Source organism: Panthera uncia (genome assembly GCF_023721935.1).
Source record: "Panthera uncia isolate 11264 chromosome B2 unlocalized genomic scaffold, Puncia_PCG_1.0 HiC_scaffold_24, whole genome shotgun sequence".
Taxonomy (NCBI): domain Eukaryota; kingdom Metazoa; phylum Chordata; class Mammalia; order Carnivora; family Felidae; genus Panthera; species Panthera uncia.
In genome coordinates this window covers 69,385,557-69,403,469 of record NW_026057580.1, presented here as the reverse complement: position 1 = coordinate 69,403,469, position 17,913 = coordinate 69,385,557, and the positions used below count along the sequence as shown (strand labels likewise).

Below are 17,913 nucleotides of genomic sequence, written 5' to 3'. Positions count from 1 at the left end.
TTTTTTATTGTATTTACTGAGAATATCACATTGTTCCACAGTAAATGATTTTCTTCTCCAAATGATTACAAAGCTCTTTTCATTAAAAAGGATTTGCTTATCTATATGAAATTGCACATTATAAAAAAAAAATCAATTATAAATTATACTCCTTAAAAAGAAAAAAACAGTCTTTAAAGGCAAATGCTAAAATACTGCATACTGATCAAATCCAGCATAATCATTTCACATAGTGATCTACACTTAAAACAACTGTGCCAAAAATGGCATCCTGTGTAGGTAGAGAAGCAGAGCCACGCTCTGGTGCGCAGTGTGCACTTGGAATAATTTGGTTTTGAGGTCTAAGATACAGCATGTTTTTCTAACCTTGAAAACATGCACATAATTTACAAATTACTTTTTGAGATAAACATTAAAATAAGGTGACATGAAAAATGTCACATTATATGAGGAGATACTTAAAATATCCAAGCTGTCTCTTAAAACTGTAGGGTTCTGTTTATTGTGGCTCCAACTTTCAGGCTAAAATAAACCGATCGGAGAACGAACTGACAAAATGCAAATTTATCAAGCATTGTGCAGTGCCTTTGCAAAGCGTACAGTTCTCCAATCACAATAAACTAAGTTACATCAGAAGTTACTAAAGGGATATTTAATCTCACTGGACAGTGACTTCTGATGAACAAGTCCCCATTCTCCCCTCCACATTTAACTCATGTTAACAGTAGAAAGGAGTTATCATTAGTTAGCAGAGAATCCGGTATACTCTAGTATGGTCTTCCTAATTTTCTATAGTGCACCATTTTCCTAATTTACATTTATAAAATCCTCATAGTTAAGGCAGTCTACAAAAGTCAGCAGGATTAAATAAAAACCTGTTGTCCTCACTTCATCTGAATCCTACTTACGAGACATTAAAACTCAGAGATCCATGTGGAATTTTAGGTGGGTGTCATACAATTGGCTACAACCATGACATGCTGAGAACCCTTAATAAACCATAGATCTGAGGTTTGCTGACACCCAGATGTGGTCCTTACTCACTCAATTCTTTGTTAAATCTGAAAGACGAACGATGATACTTTCAGTGAGAATTTTTTTTAATGTAACTCATTGTCCAAGTTTTGAGATTGATGACTCCCCAAACTCGAATTTTAGCCTGAAAAATAGCTTAAAATATCTACTTAAAATAAGCTTATTAGAAAGCTATTTTGTACATATGTAAATATAGATACACGATGAAACATACATAAAATTTTCTCTGTACCCTCTCAGAGTTACAGGATACTTTGAATAGCTAACTTTGTGTTAGAAACATTGATAAGGGACTTTTGTATTTTTTAACTGAGATATAATTGACATATAGCATTGCACGGGACCTCTTCCTTAAAGTTATTACCTTGGGAGGCAATGTTCATTACTAAGTTTTCATTTAGTGATTATTTTCGTACCAGTTTTACACTTGGAAGCCTTATGTGTTAACAAAAATCATATACCTCTAAGTAGATACTGGTTTTTAGGGGAGGTTTTTTTTCCTTAGATGTATATACAAAATACAACATGCATAATACTGCTGGATCTACACCTCTCCTATTGTGTTATATTTAAAAAGGAAAAATAATTTTGAAAGGAACATAAAATTTAGCACCAGTTTTGACCTAATCTTTCTTTGGTAGGAAAAAAAGGCACCAAATATATAGTGTGCTCATTGTACGGGATCCAAAAACAGCACTCATGAAACTCTCAGTCCCTGACATACTCTTCCAATATAGACTGAACTATGAAAGATACTTTGACCCATTAACTTTCTAGCATATTAGAACATACTACAGAAGACTACATTTAGAGAATATCATAACAGAAAATGTTTTTGTGCTTACCCACATTTAAGATATTTAACGGAATGACTCTTCTAATACGGACAGATACTGAAAAGTATTATCTGGTAAAGAATAAAAGTTATACATCAGAGTCTCCAAAATATTATCACAGACTTAGTTAGATTTACAAGTGTTAATTTATATCGATAGTTCCTACAATATGCATGGTTAGTGACATTCAACTCCAAAATACTTTTCTTACAACATGCATACTGAAAGGCTAGAAACATCTTTAATTAGATTAGGAACTTGGGAGTTAACTCCTTCACTGTTGCCACACTCAACGACAGCATTTTTAAAAACTCCAGTGGTCCCTGTTCCACTAGGAAAGGGGTGCCTCTGACAGGAGTTTAATATGTAAGCTGTAAGGTTAAGTAAGGCACAAGCATATAATCTGTTGTCAGTGATCATCCATTTTCCTGCCAAAGAAAACACAAATGAAAACAAGAGTTCATCGTCAAGCTGCCAGTATAATTTGAAAAGCCACTAGTGAAGCATTTTAGTAAGTGTTCATTATTATATAGCAATTATAAATTTCTCCAGTTTTTCTGTTTCAGATTATCCACAGGGCACATTAGTTAATATTCCTTTTTTTGTTCTTCTTATAGCCACTTGTCAGAACAAAGCACTTAGGAAATTTTACTGATATCGTGGCCCCCTTTACTACTTGGACTCCCTTGCCTTTCGATCTCAGAATCACCACTAGCTCCCTTCTGATTAAGCAAGAATTGATTAAGCGGGGCTTTTAGTTGGACACTGAAAGCTGAGGTAGGTGGACCATCAGGATCAAGTACTTAGAAAGGTTTTATTTCATTCCCAATGTCTTTCTAACATACTAACAAAAATTTGAAATCATCTGTTTTGTAAATGAGGTAGCCTCCTATATTGTATCCTGTCAAGAAACCATGAGGATTTCCTTGAGTGTATAGATGTCAAGATGATTAATGTTTACTCTTTCAAAACTGACAATTTTAAAAAGGACACGCTAAGTAAACTATGTCCCAAGTTTCAAGGTTTCTTTGAGTGATTCAGAGATGTGACGTAAATTGTTTTCTGGGTCTTTATTGTCTCAGGAGTCATCTAAAGTCATCATCTGATCAAGTCCACATTTATGTAAGTTCAGTAACTGTGGTTCTAAGTTGTATGCGGTTTTCACATTTAGCTATGGGCATTTGGCCCTTTATCTTTGACACTGTAACCTATCACTCTATAGTGTATTTATAAAACAAAGTGTTAGTGTTTGCCAACAAATCAACTGATAAAAATGGCTGTGACTATAAGATTATAGTGAGCCCAGGAGCTCTCTGTTGCTCTCCTCGTTCTTCTTTGCCCCGTGAACCAGTCTCAAACTCAGCTCTAGATGGTCTTTTTAGCTCCTTTACACCAAAGTATCAACAAAACTCAGTTACTGTAATATGAGCAGAATTAATGATTGTCAGCCTTCCTTGTCTCCTGTGTCCTTATTTCACATTACCACATCACCGTTAACAAATGGCCAACTTGTTCTTCTGTTTTAATAACAAGGCACAGTTTTGTTTTTAAGAGTTAATTGAATTATGATGGATGATACATTTTTCTCTTAGCCAAGATACCACTTATCTTTCAAATTAAAGAATATAAATGTACGGGTGCCTGGGTGGCTCAGTCGTTTAAGTGTCTAACTCCTGATTTTGGCTCAGTTCATGATCTCACAGTTCATGGGTTCGAGCCCCATGTGGGGCTCTGTGCTGACAGTGCAGAGCCTGCTTGGGATTCTCTCTCTCTCACCTCTCTCTGGCCCCTCCCCTGCTTGTGTTCTCTTTCTCAAATAAATAAAAACTTAAAAAAAATTTTTTTAAAGAATATAAATGTAAAATAATGTTTCACTTCCTTCTCCTTTTCACACATGGGAAAAAGCAACAATTTTTAGCCTAATGCAAAAAATGCTCCTTAATGTTTATGCCAGCAATGATGAAGTTTTCAATTAGAAATTTCCTAAGGAGTCTAAAACTTAAATTGTTTACATATTTAAAAAAAATTGTTTTAATGTTTTTATTTTGAGAGAGAGAGAAAGACAGATTGTGAGTGGGGGAGGAACAGAGAGAGAGGGAGACACAGAATCCAAAGCAGGCTCCAGGCTCTGAGCTGTCAGCACAGAGCTCGAACTCACAAATTGTGAGATCGTGATCTGAGCTGAAGTTGGACGCTCAACCAACTGAGCCACCCAGGCGCCCCTGATTGTTTACATTTTTTTTTAAAGTTTATTTTATTTATTTTGAGAAAGAGGTGGGGGGCAGGCAGAGGGAGAGAGAGAATCCCAAGCAGGCTCTGCACTGTCAGCACAGAACCTGATGCTGGGCTCAATCCTATGAACTGCAAGATCATGACCTGAGCTGAAACCAAGAGGCGGATTAACTGACTGAACCACCCTGTTTACAGGGCATCCCTTTTTACCTATTTTTTAAACTAGAGCTAATTAACTTATCCTTTCCACTTGTAGACTAGACTCTGGGAATTTAACACCCTTTACCATAAAGTATCAGCCTGCAGCAGATTTCATTAGGAGCCGTCTCTGAGAGGCCACTACATTCCACAGCATCCTCCATGATGTGCTCTCAATGGAATATGAAAATCAAAGTAAAAAATTATGCTGTCTGAAAATATTTGAGAACTTGATCTTTTCTCTGAAAGCATTAAACATTTAAATAAAGTTTTATATATTAGCACAAAAGATGCCAAATATATAACACCTATCACTTCCTCCCCAAATTTTAATCACACAATTAAACAATTTTTTCAACGGAGACCAATAGAACTCTAAGTTGAAGGCTGAGAGCAAGCTATTCTACCAGGTGACAGGTGACGTGAAACTGGATGCGATTTCATCCTGTGAAGCCATAGGGACCAGTAAGTAGTGCAACTAAACAGCCAGTGGAACTAAGCAAGGATGTCAATGGACTCTTGAGCAGGTTTTTGAAAGACAGAGGGAAGTAAAGGGGGAAAGAATGATAAGGATAAAGATAATAGGAAGAGGAAACAAATGAGGCCTAAGAAAGGGTAGGGGGGGTGCCTTGGTGGCTCAGTTGGTTAAGCATCCGACTTCAGCTCAGGTCATGATCTTGAGGTCTGTGGGTTCAAGCCCCACCCCCACATCAGGCTCTCTGCTTGTCAGCAGGGAGCTCACTTCAGATTCTCTGTCCCCCCCCCACCTCAAAAATGGATAAATATTAAAAAAAAAAAAAGGTGGAAAAGTGCATGGCCAGGAACTTCCCTTATGCTACCCATGCTGGAGGTTGCCTACCCCTAATCGCATTTTCTATTCAGTTTTCTATTCACTTAAGCACAAAAGTCATTTGGACATAAAGTGGTTTGTAAATAACAATGGTACAAATTAAAATATTCTTAAATGCAGTTGAAAGGATTAGAATTACCATAAGTAAAGACAAACCTATGTTTATTTACAATTAGGTGTACATTTACTTTAAAAGTGTGGAAAGTTGAAGCCAACAGAGTTAAGGTTTTCTTCATACTTGGGAGGGGATCTTCTGCAAACATGTATAAACAGATACAATGGATCAGGAAGTACAAATGAAGTCTTGTTTCTATTTACGGATAGAATTTGAAGCTTAATGCAAGCATGATGCAACTTCCAGTGGATATTACAAGTCTTGTCGTAGGACTGTAGACTAAGGATTTTAACTGGGATCAAAGAAATTTATAAATTTTGAATAAAGTATTGATCTGGGTGGTTTATTACTACTGAAATGGATGGATCCTAATAACGTCTACCACAGTAAAATTTAACTGCAATGTTTCTGGAAGATCCATAGGCAACAGTACCTGATCCAGAGTCTCTGTAAAGGGAGCAAACAGTTGCTCCCTTTATGTTGTTGGCCTCAAATACCAGAACCTTTGAATTTGAGAATTTGCTGAGTTTTATCAGAATTAGCATGATGAGATAGAAAGCAGAGTTCTGACTCTATTCTTTTCCTCTCAAAAAAGTGTCTGGATTGAACCAAAAAATTTAGGCCCATCGAGTCACTTTATTGCAATAGTAACGCTCTGTTCAGAGATTACAAAGGATTTACTTTGAAAGATTATGGTACTATTTCTTGTCTAAAACACAAATCCTTATGAATATTAGTATTTTTCATTTTATCTTTAAACTTCAGACTTCTAGAACTTTTTGTAGCAAACAACATGTTATGAAATATGCATTTTATAGAATTCAGCATCGTTTATACTTTTTAACTTTATATTATTACAGCACAGACCTCCCCATAACAGTCTATTATAGTGGAGCTCTTTCAGTATCATAGATCCCATTTAATTCATTCCATTAGACTGAAAGCTGCATATGTGTAATACTGTACACAAAATATTCTGAGATCTAAATACTATACTAAATACTATTAATACTTCAGTCACTTTGCTCTTTTATTATGGAAACTAACCAAGCAAGAGCAAGTCAGATTGTTACTTTTTTTTCTTTCTAAAATCAGCCAAATTTTGAAAGGGAAAACATTTTGGAGGTCTTTACAGAGCAAATTTTCTCTTTTAGAATTCTTTCTGTAAAAAGGGGGTGAGGCAGTCTTAGGAGTCTATGCTAAAACTATCAAAAAAAAATGTTTCTAATGGCAAGTTTGATGATTGATCTTAGTTGTATGTTCTCAAAAGTACTGATAATAATCAGGAAATAATGTTTTATGTAACTGGGTGTGAATAAATGAATCCAATAATATCTTACATTATCATTTCTAAGTCATTTTCTAAAAGCTTTAAAATAAGAATATGAAAGGGCAGTATGGTCAAAATATAGTTGTTCTTTTAAGCAACAGAACCTTCCAAAAAACAAATTCCCCAAGTTTCCTAAATATGAAATATAGAAGTACTGGAAGTTGCAACCATCTGTATGTAGTAAATGGCTAAGTGATGTCTTCACAATAAAAAAATCACTTAAAATCCTATTAAAAATAAATTCCGCATTCAGCATTCCTATTTTGAACTTTGGGGTTTTTCTAGCTGTTTAATTAACTGCCTCGCTTCCCTCCAGCCCCCTGTGTGCCCTGCCCCACCCCCGTCAACAACTACAAATTCATATGCTCTTCAGGTACCTATATCCTCAGCTAGAGGCAAAGAAACAATAGAAGCTGAAAAGAAAAGCAGGGAGATAATAGATTAAGTTTCTGTCCATCCAGAGAAGTTAGAAACCTATGGATCCTGAAGGTGCTTTAGAAAAAGACAGCATTCTTCCCAAGTGAACAAGCTACGTTTGAAGAAGCTCTAATACACATTTATACTTAGGAATTAAATATACTTTGCATATTATTAATTTTCAAAGACATAAATAAGAAACATGTGGTACTAAAGTATAGTTTCAGGATGAGGAAATTGTTCTTAGTTTTTTGTAGACGAGTATAGGTCATGGCATGACTTCGGTTTTAATGTTTAGGTCCTTAAAACTTTAATAGCTTTCATACAAGTGTTTTTGTATAAATAGAAAAAATATTGGGAATGTTAATGGGGAGCATGCTAGGATAAATACTGATGAGTGCAAATTTTTGCCAGAAAGTTTGAGAAATACAGAAGTTATTTCTCTTTATAAGTGCTTTTAACCTTTCAAGACCCATTAATTTTATAAACCAATTTGAGCAATTATTTCCACCAGAAATACCTTCTGCATGATTAAAAGATTTTTTTCGCCATTTGCACCTGAAACTGCAACTTGATAACATGCTCGGTAAGACTCTGCTGAAATGTCAAGTCTAGTGCCAACAAAGTCAGAAGTCAGAAAAATTCTATGTTAAAACTGCCAGAATCTCTTTCATTCATTCTATTTTACTTTATTGTTAACATTGAAACAATTTCAGAAATTTGGGGTGTTTCTGGCTACCTGAGTAAAACATACTGCAAACCAAAAGAGAACAAAAAGTAAGTGGAAGAAGCGCCTGATTTCCAAATTGCTCTGCCCTAATGAACAGGATCCTTTTCATCTCACATGTACTGAATCTGAACACAGTGTTACCATCAGCACCAAGAAGTTCCCCTGACACCGAAGCAAGTCAGGATAACTTAATTTCGTATCTTACTTAACAGCAGGCAAGCAGCTTTAACATAGACTTGAGGTTTAGGTAGGTCTGACATTATCTAGAATCCAGACTTAAAGGTAAAAAGTTTCCAAATAGCAGAAGAAATTAAAACGGAGATACCAGAACTAAAAACACCATGTGAGACGATAAACGTTATTTCCAGTCCTAACCAAATTGCAACCCTTTCAGTATAGCGTGAGGTATTTTTTTTTAATTTTTTTTAAAACATTTATTTATTTTTGAGAGAGAGAGAGAGACAGAGTGCAAGCAGGGGAGGGGCAGAGAGAGGGAGACACAGAATCCGAAGCAGGCTCCAGGCTCCGAGCTGTCAGCACAGAGCCTGATGCGGGGCTTGAACCCACGAACAGCAAGAACACGACCTGAGCCGAACAAAGTCGGACGCTCAACCAACTGAGCCACCCAGGCGCCCCGAGGTATTTTTAAATATTTGTATAAGCTTATTAGCATTCACAGTTTCCAAAGTTGCTTTGGAATAGCTTCAATTCTCTTAATATTTGACTTTCAGACATGTTTTCATATACCATAGTCTCTGCCCCCAAACTCATGGAAATATCAAACAGCTAGCTATTCAGTGGCAGAAATGGTTCTTGTAGTAATAAGGGTTCTATTTCCCAATTATTGTGCTATTCTTAAGATGTAATTAAAAAAATAGGAAATTTGCAATTCATATAAAAGGGAAACTTGCTTAAACTTCCAAAAGCAAGTCCAGTCTGGTTGGAGGTATATAAGACATTAAATAACAGAGTCAGATTCTTTCTTAAAGATTCCAGGTGAGCTTGACAGCAGAGAGTTCTGGTTCTCCAACATTTTCTCCATCTTTTCTCCTCCAGTGGTTTTACCAATCTCTCTTTGCTTCTTACTGTGGATCCATGGGATAAAACAAAGAACAGCACCTCCAATAAGGGGAGGGATTCCAGCGAGGTAGAATGCCACATCGTAGGAGCCCAGCTTGTCACGAAGTAACCCTGGGAAGGGAAAAAACTGTCACCAAGAGAGAACCAAGTGTGGCTTTTAGGGGTCTCAGATCAATCACACTGATGGCCTCCTCCTAAGCTAACAACTTCATCTCAGCAGGACTAGTTCAACCATCTCAAATATCAGACATTGCCTAGGAAATGGGTCTGAGGTATAAACCTTTCCTGATAGGAGGAAGGAAAAGATCTTAGATCTTTAATCTTGTCACAGACTACAAGCCTATGGGTTTTTACACCAAGTTATTACATGGAAAAAAATATTTGCAACCAAGCTTTGGCTTTCTCAAAACTATTCAAAGGCCATTTGGGGTATTCTGACCTTTGGTGTAATGGTCCTTACAACGTCTACATTTCACATCTTTCTTAGGCCTATTTGTTTATGAAATAACATGAAACTATATTTAAAATTATGATCCGAAATCGTAACAAAAATTATAGATCTAAGAGGATGAAAAAGACTGTTACATACATTTATCAGCACGTGGGAGTAAAACATGTATTCTTATGTTTTTTGCTTAAAACATAAAACAGAGATCCTTGGGCTCTGCTTCTAAAAACGGTTATTTTGAATACTCCTTATTTCTAATTTCTCTAACAAAATCCAGGTTTTTTAAAAAAGATTTTATTCTTGGGGTGCCTGGGTGGCTTAGTTGGTAAAATGTCTGACTTCAGCTCAGGTCATGATCTCGTAGTTCATTAGTTCCAGCCCCCCGTCGGGCTCTGTGCTGACAGCTTAGAGCATAGAGCCTGCTTCAGATTCTGCGTCTCCCTCTCTCTCTGCTGCTCCCCCACATGTGCTCTGTCTCTGTCAAAAATAAATAAAAACATTAAAAAAAATTTTTTTAAGATTTTATTTTTTAAGTAACCTTTACACCCAGCATGGGGCTCGAACTTATAACCCCAAGATCAAGAGTCACATACTCTACCAACTGAGCCAGCCAGACACCCCACAAAATCCAGATTTTAAAAGTTATCCTAGTGGTTTTTTTTTTTAACGTTTATTTATTTATTTTCGAGAGAGAGAGAGCGCGCACACGTGCGCAGGGGAGGGGCAGAGAGAGAGAATCCCAAGCAGGCTCCTCAGTGTCAGTGTAGAACCCAGTGGGGCTTGAACCCACAAACCGCGAGACCATGACCCAAGCGAAAACCAAGAGCCGGACACTTAAGCAAATGAGTCACCCAGGTGCCCCTATCTTAGTGTTTTTAAACTTTTGTAACTTTTACCATAAGACCTAAGTTATCAGAAATGTCCAGGGAACAAACTGTATGGAGTATCTGACTTTTCTAAATAAACAGCTGAGAATCTGTCAAGTACCGACACATGAAGTGTGCATTTATTCTCGATAGAAACATAAAATATACAATATATCTAAATCTACAATTTTCTTATCTTCTGAGTCAGAATATTCCTTATATACTGACCCTTTCCTTCCTTATGAACACCAGTCATCATGTTTGGACTGTAATACTATGATCCATCAGAAGCTCCTGAGGAGTCAAGAGCTTTCTGCTGCCAGTTGCTGGGTGCTGTTCTGCCAACTTAGGAAGTTTCCAGTTATCTCCTTATTCTTGGTCTGTTATCAGTTATTTCTAGTTGCAAACACCATTCCTACCAAAGTGCTGCTTATTATCTGCTTTTGACTTGGAAACCCTAGAAATCTACGTTTGTAAGGTGTAAAAATAGTGTGAATAGTCTATTACCTGCAGGCAGGGAAAGAAGGGCTGGAGGGTTCTCCTGCTACAGGGAGACTGTGACCTTTAGTGACTCTGTGTGCTTGATTCGTGACTAGGTTCCCAGCGGGAAAAGTTGCTAGATATGTGCGATTCTGGACACGAGAATGAACTTTCTCTGAGCCCCTTACGTGCCAAACACCAACGATAATAAATACATTTGAATTTTATCCTAATTTTATCAGATTCTAATCTAATCACTGGCACCCCAGTGATATTGAACATGAGACAATTTTATGCTATTGAGAAGATTTCTAAAGGTGAAATGCATCATAACATAAATTAACCATTTCTGTGGCACTTACCACATTCAGAGTGTTGTATAACCGCCACCTCTATCTAGTCCCCAGATATTTTTATCACACCAGAAGGAAATGCCATACCCGTTAAGCAGTTATTCCCTACTCCCCCTTCCCTCCAGCCCCTGGAGACCACCAATCTGCTCTCTGCCTCTGTGGATTTACCTATTCTGGATATTTCATATCAATAAAATCATACAGTATGTGACCTTTTGTATTTGTGCTTCTTTCACTTAGCATAATGTTCTCAAGGTTCATCACCTGGTAGCATGTATTGGTACAATACTTCATTCCTTTTTATGGCCGAATAATATCCCATTATGGCTGCACCACATTTTGTTTGTCCATTCATCCACTGATGAACACTTGAGTTGTTTCCACTAAATGGTATTTTTCATTAATTATTTCTAGGGGGGATACGATCTCTTGCCCAAAGCATACATATTTAGAAATCTTTTAGAATCTTCACCTCTTTTTTTTAAAGAAACTATGTTCCCATTTCTCCAAAACACATACTAAGTGAAATACAGGAATTGTAAAAGCTTAAAGCCCAGAAGATTGCAATTACACATTTTACTGAGTGTGTCAGATTATCAATAAGGATAAGAGAGACTCCTCAGCAAACTTTTTCAACATGCCATCTACAGCTGGTCTTATTAAAAATGTTATCAATAAGGCACATACAAAAGCAAAAGACCACCAACCAATAAATCATAATATATTTTACATATAATTACTGGAGAACCATTACATTTACCTGCAATAGGTGGGCCCACAGTCATGGGTATAGACATGAATCCAAGTAGAAATCCAATTGCTTGAGAAACATCCTGGGCACCAACTAACTCAAAGGCAATGGGAGCCATAATGGAAATGAAGCATCCATCGAAGAGACCCATGATGAGACAGACAGCAATGAGGGCCCCAAAGACACCACACAGGGGAATCATCATGGACATCAGACCAATGAAGAAAAAGGAGAGTACCTAGAATAAGACACCACCACAATGTCAACTCTGCTCTCAGGAAAAGTATATGTTGCAATTACTGAGCAACATGCATGCCTAGGAATATTAACTGACTCCTCCCTGGAAGAGTTGCCTCCCTGGCCCAATTCACCTTGATTTTATGTAATCAATCCCCATAATCATCTCCCCTAAGTTCCCCTAGCACTTTCTTAAAATTTCCATTAAGAATAAAGTAAGTATTTTTACATATTTACGTTCCCCTCCAGCCTGTAAGTTCTTTGAGGTCAGAATCTGTACAAGTCCTCTTTGGACTAGATATTCTAAGGTTTAAGAATCTTGCACCTGGTCAGCACTCAATAAATATCTGTTCTTTGAGTATTGGCTCAAATTCATTAATCAAACATCTGATTTTGAAATTATACTCTACTGGTGTTAGTCCTTTGCAAACGGAAAATATGCCAGGAAGATCAGATCAGATCACAAAGCTTCCAATTCGGGGAATGCAATGATGTAAGGTTTAGATATTTAAATAATTTAGAATACATTGCCTGCCAATATTCCAGACATATTCCAGATATTCAGACCAAGTGAGAGATTAAAATAAGTAACTATGATTTGATAGGTATTATACAAATATGTACTGAATTTTGATTATTCAAATTCTAATTAAATTCTGACGGTCATAGGAAATATGTATAATATGCAATGAAAAACAAATTATTCTGCTATAACATTGAAGAACTAAATTTTCTAATCCTATTTTACTTGATAGTGTAAATCAATATGATTATCAAATGATACTTTCAAACACTGTTTTCTGGTGATACAGCATAGGTATATCCTATTTAAGCCTCCAGAGTTAAGGTCTGGAAATATTTTGAGCCACGGAATACTTTCATTTTAACGTTAGAGTAGTTAATAGAACCGAACACTTAATTTTGCCTGCCATTTGGTAGCTCTGTGCCGTGTGCTATGTGAATAATACCTGGTCCCTACCCTTGGGCTGTGGGGAGATGAACACGTGAAACAAGTGCAAATCAAGTGTTCTAGATGTTGCCATAGTTGTATATTCCAAGTATGGTGAACACAAAAAAAGAAGCAAACAATTCAATAACTTTCTTTAGGCAAAGAACGAATTAAAACTGGACAATTCACTAGGCAGCAGAAGAAATGTTTCAAAATGCATCAAGCTTTTGAAAAATATGCATATAATAGCAGCTATCATTTCTTGTTTATTAAATGCCAGGCACTGTTCTAAGCACTTTAATAATCTCCTAACAACTTTATGAAGTGGATACTAATATTGTGCCCATTTTACAGATGCAGATAGTGATTCTGGAAGAGGGGTAGTAATGCGCCCAAACGTGCCCATCCTGGAACCCTTGGTCTACACAGGTAGTAGTAGAGAGCAGAAGGAACTACTGTTCCTAGAGGATACCCTTCAGTGACGGGGGCGGGGGGAAGGGAAAGACCATGAAGCAGCCATCTGGATCATCATCTTTGCCTATTCTGTTTTTCCTAGGACCCACTAGGCACACCTACAGCGTACCAAGCTCGGTAGCTCACCTCAGGGCAGCCCCTCACAACCTAGTACACATCAGGATTACCTGAGGAGTTCCTGAAGCTGCAGACTGAGTGAAGGGATACAGGAATAGCAGTCTGGCCAAGCTCTCCAGATGACTTTAACACAAGTGGTCCACTGACCCCACAATAAGAAACATGCTCTTGAAAAAAGTTTCAAACTCCAGGTTAGATCTCTTTTCGACACCATCACACCATGCAACTGAAAATTTTTCTTCATGGTTAAAACATGGCTTTATGGTATAATGATTAGTATAAGACTCCGAGTTGGTTGTTGAAAAATAAGCCTGGCACCCACATTTTCCAAAGAACACAATCTCCCATTCTCCTGATTTTTCATTTTCTACTTAAACATCTTCGTCTCTACCCCAACTTCAATGAAACCACATACAGAATTTCTTGCATGGATATTATTGGGCTTGCGGCCTGATAGGTTGGAAAGAACTAAAGGCCCAGAGGAACAAGACCAGGTTCCAGCATTCTGTGACCTTGAGCCAGTAAAAAGGCTTCCTGATGCTTTCCATCTATACAAACAGATCTAAAAATAAATCAAAATGTAGAAAGTGGGTTGAAGTTCATAAGTAGGTAAAGATTTCAGGAGTTATTGATAAAATAACCATATAATAGTCTTAATTGTATATGCATTTTTTAACTCTACCTGCAAAACATAAAAGGAGATAAACATGGAAAGTCATTTGAATCTTAGAAACTTATCTCTATTATCACAAACTCCAGAGGATCTACAATAAAACTTCAGGACACTGTGAGGCCACATTGCCACAGACCAAACATTCACAACCATGCCACTGTAACTATGCTATGTGTTAGCTTTCAAGAATATTCTTTTCTTTGAATGTTTCCTGTTCTTTTACTATTTTGTTTAGTACAAATCTCTTCCAAGATAAGAGAACCAGAGTGAATTAGTGAAATCCTAGCATACTACTTAGCACAAAGTCAACTGTGCTCAATAAATGAATGTTTTTCTTGAACAAACTTATGTAACATGAGACCCAGGTGCTTTACTTTTGGTGGTTATCCTGATTTTTCTATACATCGTTGGCCCCTTGCAATTTTTGTTCTTTGGTAAGTTTTGTAAAAAATCATTCACTTAAGAGTTTTGAATTTATTACTATATATTTGAACCATATCATTTCTTAATACTTTACCTGACTACAAGTTCTCCTCAATCCAAACTATATTATCTTCTTTTTTAATTACTTGGCAGTAATTGTTAGTTATTATTTGAAACTGTTAAATTTTAATAACTTAAATAGAAATTTTTATTTAAAAGTAAAATTTCTTGGTTTTTCTTTAAGAATGGAGTTCACAGGAATTTACACATTTATTCTTTAGCATTTCTCAGAAAATAGCTTGCAAACTGTTCATATGAGAGGTTCCATACTTCATCACTTCCCCAAATAAGTACTGATCCACGGGTACCTGCCTGGCCCAGTCAGAAGAGCATGCAACTCTTGATCTCAGGGTCGTGAGTTTGAGCCCCATGTTAGGTGTAGAGATTGCTAAATAAATTAAACCTATTAAAAAATATATTGATCCATACATCAAATATTGATTTGTAGATGCCCCATTTTGAAAGATGAATAAATTTGGTATTACTACAGTCTGTTTTCCTCTCCTCAAACACAGCAACTCTGGTTAGATTTAAATAAGGTATTCAGAGGCTCCTAATTCTCCTCTAATCTCTGGCAATGACATTTAATTTAATAAGGCATTGACAGTTGAGATGTATTTCTTGCTTTTGTTTTCTTAAAACCATCCAAGGAAGTATCTTCTGTCACAATATTATAGGCTTTAGAAGAATAACCCCTTGCTTGAGTTAGTTTACATACTTTAAGAACAAAAAAAAAAATTGTTTTTTTTATATTACCCTTCCCTATTTCTATCACAAAGAGAACATTCTTGGAGAAATGTCAGTTTAAGTTCTGCTCAGGAATCTAAGTATAGCTCAAGAGGAAAAATGAGCTGCACCTGAATAAGCAGGAGGCATTTTCAGAGGCAGACATACAGCTGGCCACAGTTAGGTTCAAGTGTTGCTCCTACAAATTTATTCAATATAAAGTTTCCAGACTTTCAGGGCCTCTGGCTAGGAACCCAGAGCAGAAAGACTTTCACCATTATAATTCCATATAATGCAATTCAGTCATCTCTTCAGCATTTAAAACTGTTAGGCTGGGGGCGCCTGGGTGGCTCAGTTAAGTGTCTGACTCTTGATTTCAGCTCAGGTCATGATCTCACAGTTCATGAGTCTGAGCCCCACATTGGGCTCTGTGCTGACAGTGTGGATTCTCTCTCTCTCCCTCTCTCTCTGTTCCTCCCCCCCGCCTTGTGCTCTCTCTCTGTCCCTCTCTCTCTCAAAAGAAATAATAAAAAACAAAATGTTAGCTGAAAATACCTGGAAACCAGGACCTTGATAGAGTTTAAATTCAGAACTCTTAAGCAAAATGTAAGTGATCTATAAGCTAAGTGATCTATAAGCAAAGATCTCTAGTTCAGGATAACCAAAGTCTTCTTTCTTAAGATCTGTTCCAAATCAGGATTTGCTTCAGTATTTGATGAAATAAAAAGGGGACGCCTGGGTTGCTTAGTTGGTTAAGCATCTGACTCTTGATTTTGGCTCAGGTCATGATCTCACGGTTTCGTGAGTTCGAGCCCTGCGTTGGGCTCTGTGCTGGCAGCTTGGAGCCTGCTTGGGATTCTCCCCCTGTCTGCCCCTCGCCAACCACACAATAAAAGGAAGGATGCATTAATCCTCCACTCTGGGCTGGCACTTTACATAAGCTGTCACCATGAATCCTTACCACAGCCCTCTGCCAGTTCTGAACACGGCTGGTGCAAGGACTGGGCTGAACTCGTGTCTCCAGAGCCTGTGTGCTTTTCTGCTGCACAGCCTCCCAAACCCAAGATGCCTGTGACCAGAAATTAGACCGTGTGGGAGGCTGTGAGGTGTGATCTGTGCCCAGCTGCTAGGAGACAGGGAGGAGTTGGGCTATAACAGACAAAAGCAGGCAGTGGGCATGTCTGCACCACCAACGACAGCAAGGTAAGGAGTGGGAGCATTCCAACTTTTAAAGGCTAGGCCAAAAGGCAGCCAGCCATTGAGGGAAAGAGAAAGAGGAGGAAGCAAACAGAGCTGGAGCTGGCAACAGCAGAGAACAGCCAAGAATCAAAAGCCACACCGAATGGTTGGCAGGTGGGCAGGGAAGCCAGGAAAAAGGAGAGACAGAGGAGGGGAGTGATACAAAGGAGTGAGTCCAGTAGCCACACGGGCAAGGCCTGTGTTGGCTCCTGTGCCACTGTGTTCACAGGAGGAGCGCACTCCCAGCAGCCACAGGACACACAGGACACACTGAAGGCCTTTTTTCTCCTTCACAGGCTCTCTGAAATGCAGTCATGTCACTCGTGACTCAGCATATGCTGCTGTGGAGAATGGATTACTGCTTCCACCCCAGTAACCTATCCTCCAGAGACAGAACCACCACAGTGACTTAAAATGTGAAATCAGACCACTTCATTCTCCAACAAAGACCCACAACACTTAAAGCAAAATCTCTTCAATTTGACTTTCAAGGCCCTGTATAATCTGGCCCCTCCTAGCTTTCCAACCTCTTCCCTTGTCACTCTCCCTGTCTTCCTGAGTTCTTCATTTTTCCTGCCTCCAGTATTGCTCCAGGAACTCAGGGACCACGTGTGTCTTGTTTGTATCATCCCACCAAGGTCTAGGCTGGAACACAGTAGACACAATCCTTTGCATGAATGAAAGGAAGCTGAAAGTCTGTAATACAGGGGCGCCTGGGTGGCTCAGTCAGTTAAGTGTCTGACTCTTGATTTCGGCTCAGGTCATGATTTCACAGTGTGTGAGTTCAAGCCCCATGTCAGGCTCTGCACTGACAGCGTAGAGCCTACTTAGGATTCTCTCTCTCTCTCCCTCTCTCTCTTTGCCCCTCCCCTCCCTGCTTGTGTGCTCTCTTTCTCAAAATAAGTATTTTTAAGTCTGTAATGCATCGAATGTCCATTAGAGGGTTCTCTTGACACTTGAGAACAAAACCAAATGTTCCACAAGAATACCCACAGTTAGGTCCTAAAAAAGGGGGGAACGATCATAATACAGTAAATACTTGTAAAAGTAGCACTCTACCAGCTGTCTACTCTCCCTTCTGCTATGTGACCAGACTCCTTTCTGCAGCTGGCTGCCGGGACCTCCACACAGACACCCACAGTGAGTCAGCCTCTGTTCCTTAGGGTTCGTACCTCTGAGTGGAAATAACAACGATACTTTCCTCTTAGGGCTGGTGCAAGGAACAAGGGAGATTGCATGTGGGGCACTTAGTTCATTGTCTGGCACATGGAAGTACTCAATAAATGGCAGCTGG

General features: G+C 38.2%; 1 protein-coding gene and 1 long non-coding RNA gene across 7 annotated transcripts in view; one reads left to right on the top strand and one right to left on the bottom strand.

The window, feature by feature from the left end:
- LOC125938811 (uncharacterized) overlaps positions 1 to 17,913 on the top strand; it is a 58,216-nt gene that overhangs the window by 20,497 nt on the left and 19,806 nt on the right. For 3 of the 6 annotated variants that reach the window (XR_007462821.1, XR_007462823.1, XR_007462819.1), the window contains exons 2-4: positions 2,489 to 2,648; positions 13,262 to 13,336; positions 13,464 to 13,689. The exons of 2 other annotated variants lie outside the window; for them this stretch is intronic. This is a non-coding gene — a long non-coding RNA (uncharacterized LOC125938811). The remainder of the gene's footprint in view (positions 1 to 2,488; positions 2,649 to 13,261; positions 13,337 to 13,463; positions 13,690 to 17,913) is intronic. One more of the 6 variants, XR_007462824.1, reaches the window with a different exon arrangement.
- The window catches only part of SLC16A10 (solute carrier family 16 member 10), a 114,416-nt gene continuing 104,301 nt past the window's right edge, over positions 7,799 to 17,913 (bottom strand). The window contains exons 5-6 of the mRNA XM_049654191.1: positions 11,731 to 11,959; positions 7,799 to 8,934 (exon numbers count right to left, since the gene is read on the bottom strand). Of these exons, the coding sequence (XP_049510148.1) occupies positions 8,702 to 8,934; positions 11,731 to 11,959 (462 nt within the window). The 3' untranslated portion in view covers positions 7,799 to 8,701. The remainder of the gene's footprint in view (positions 8,935 to 11,730; positions 11,960 to 17,913) is intronic.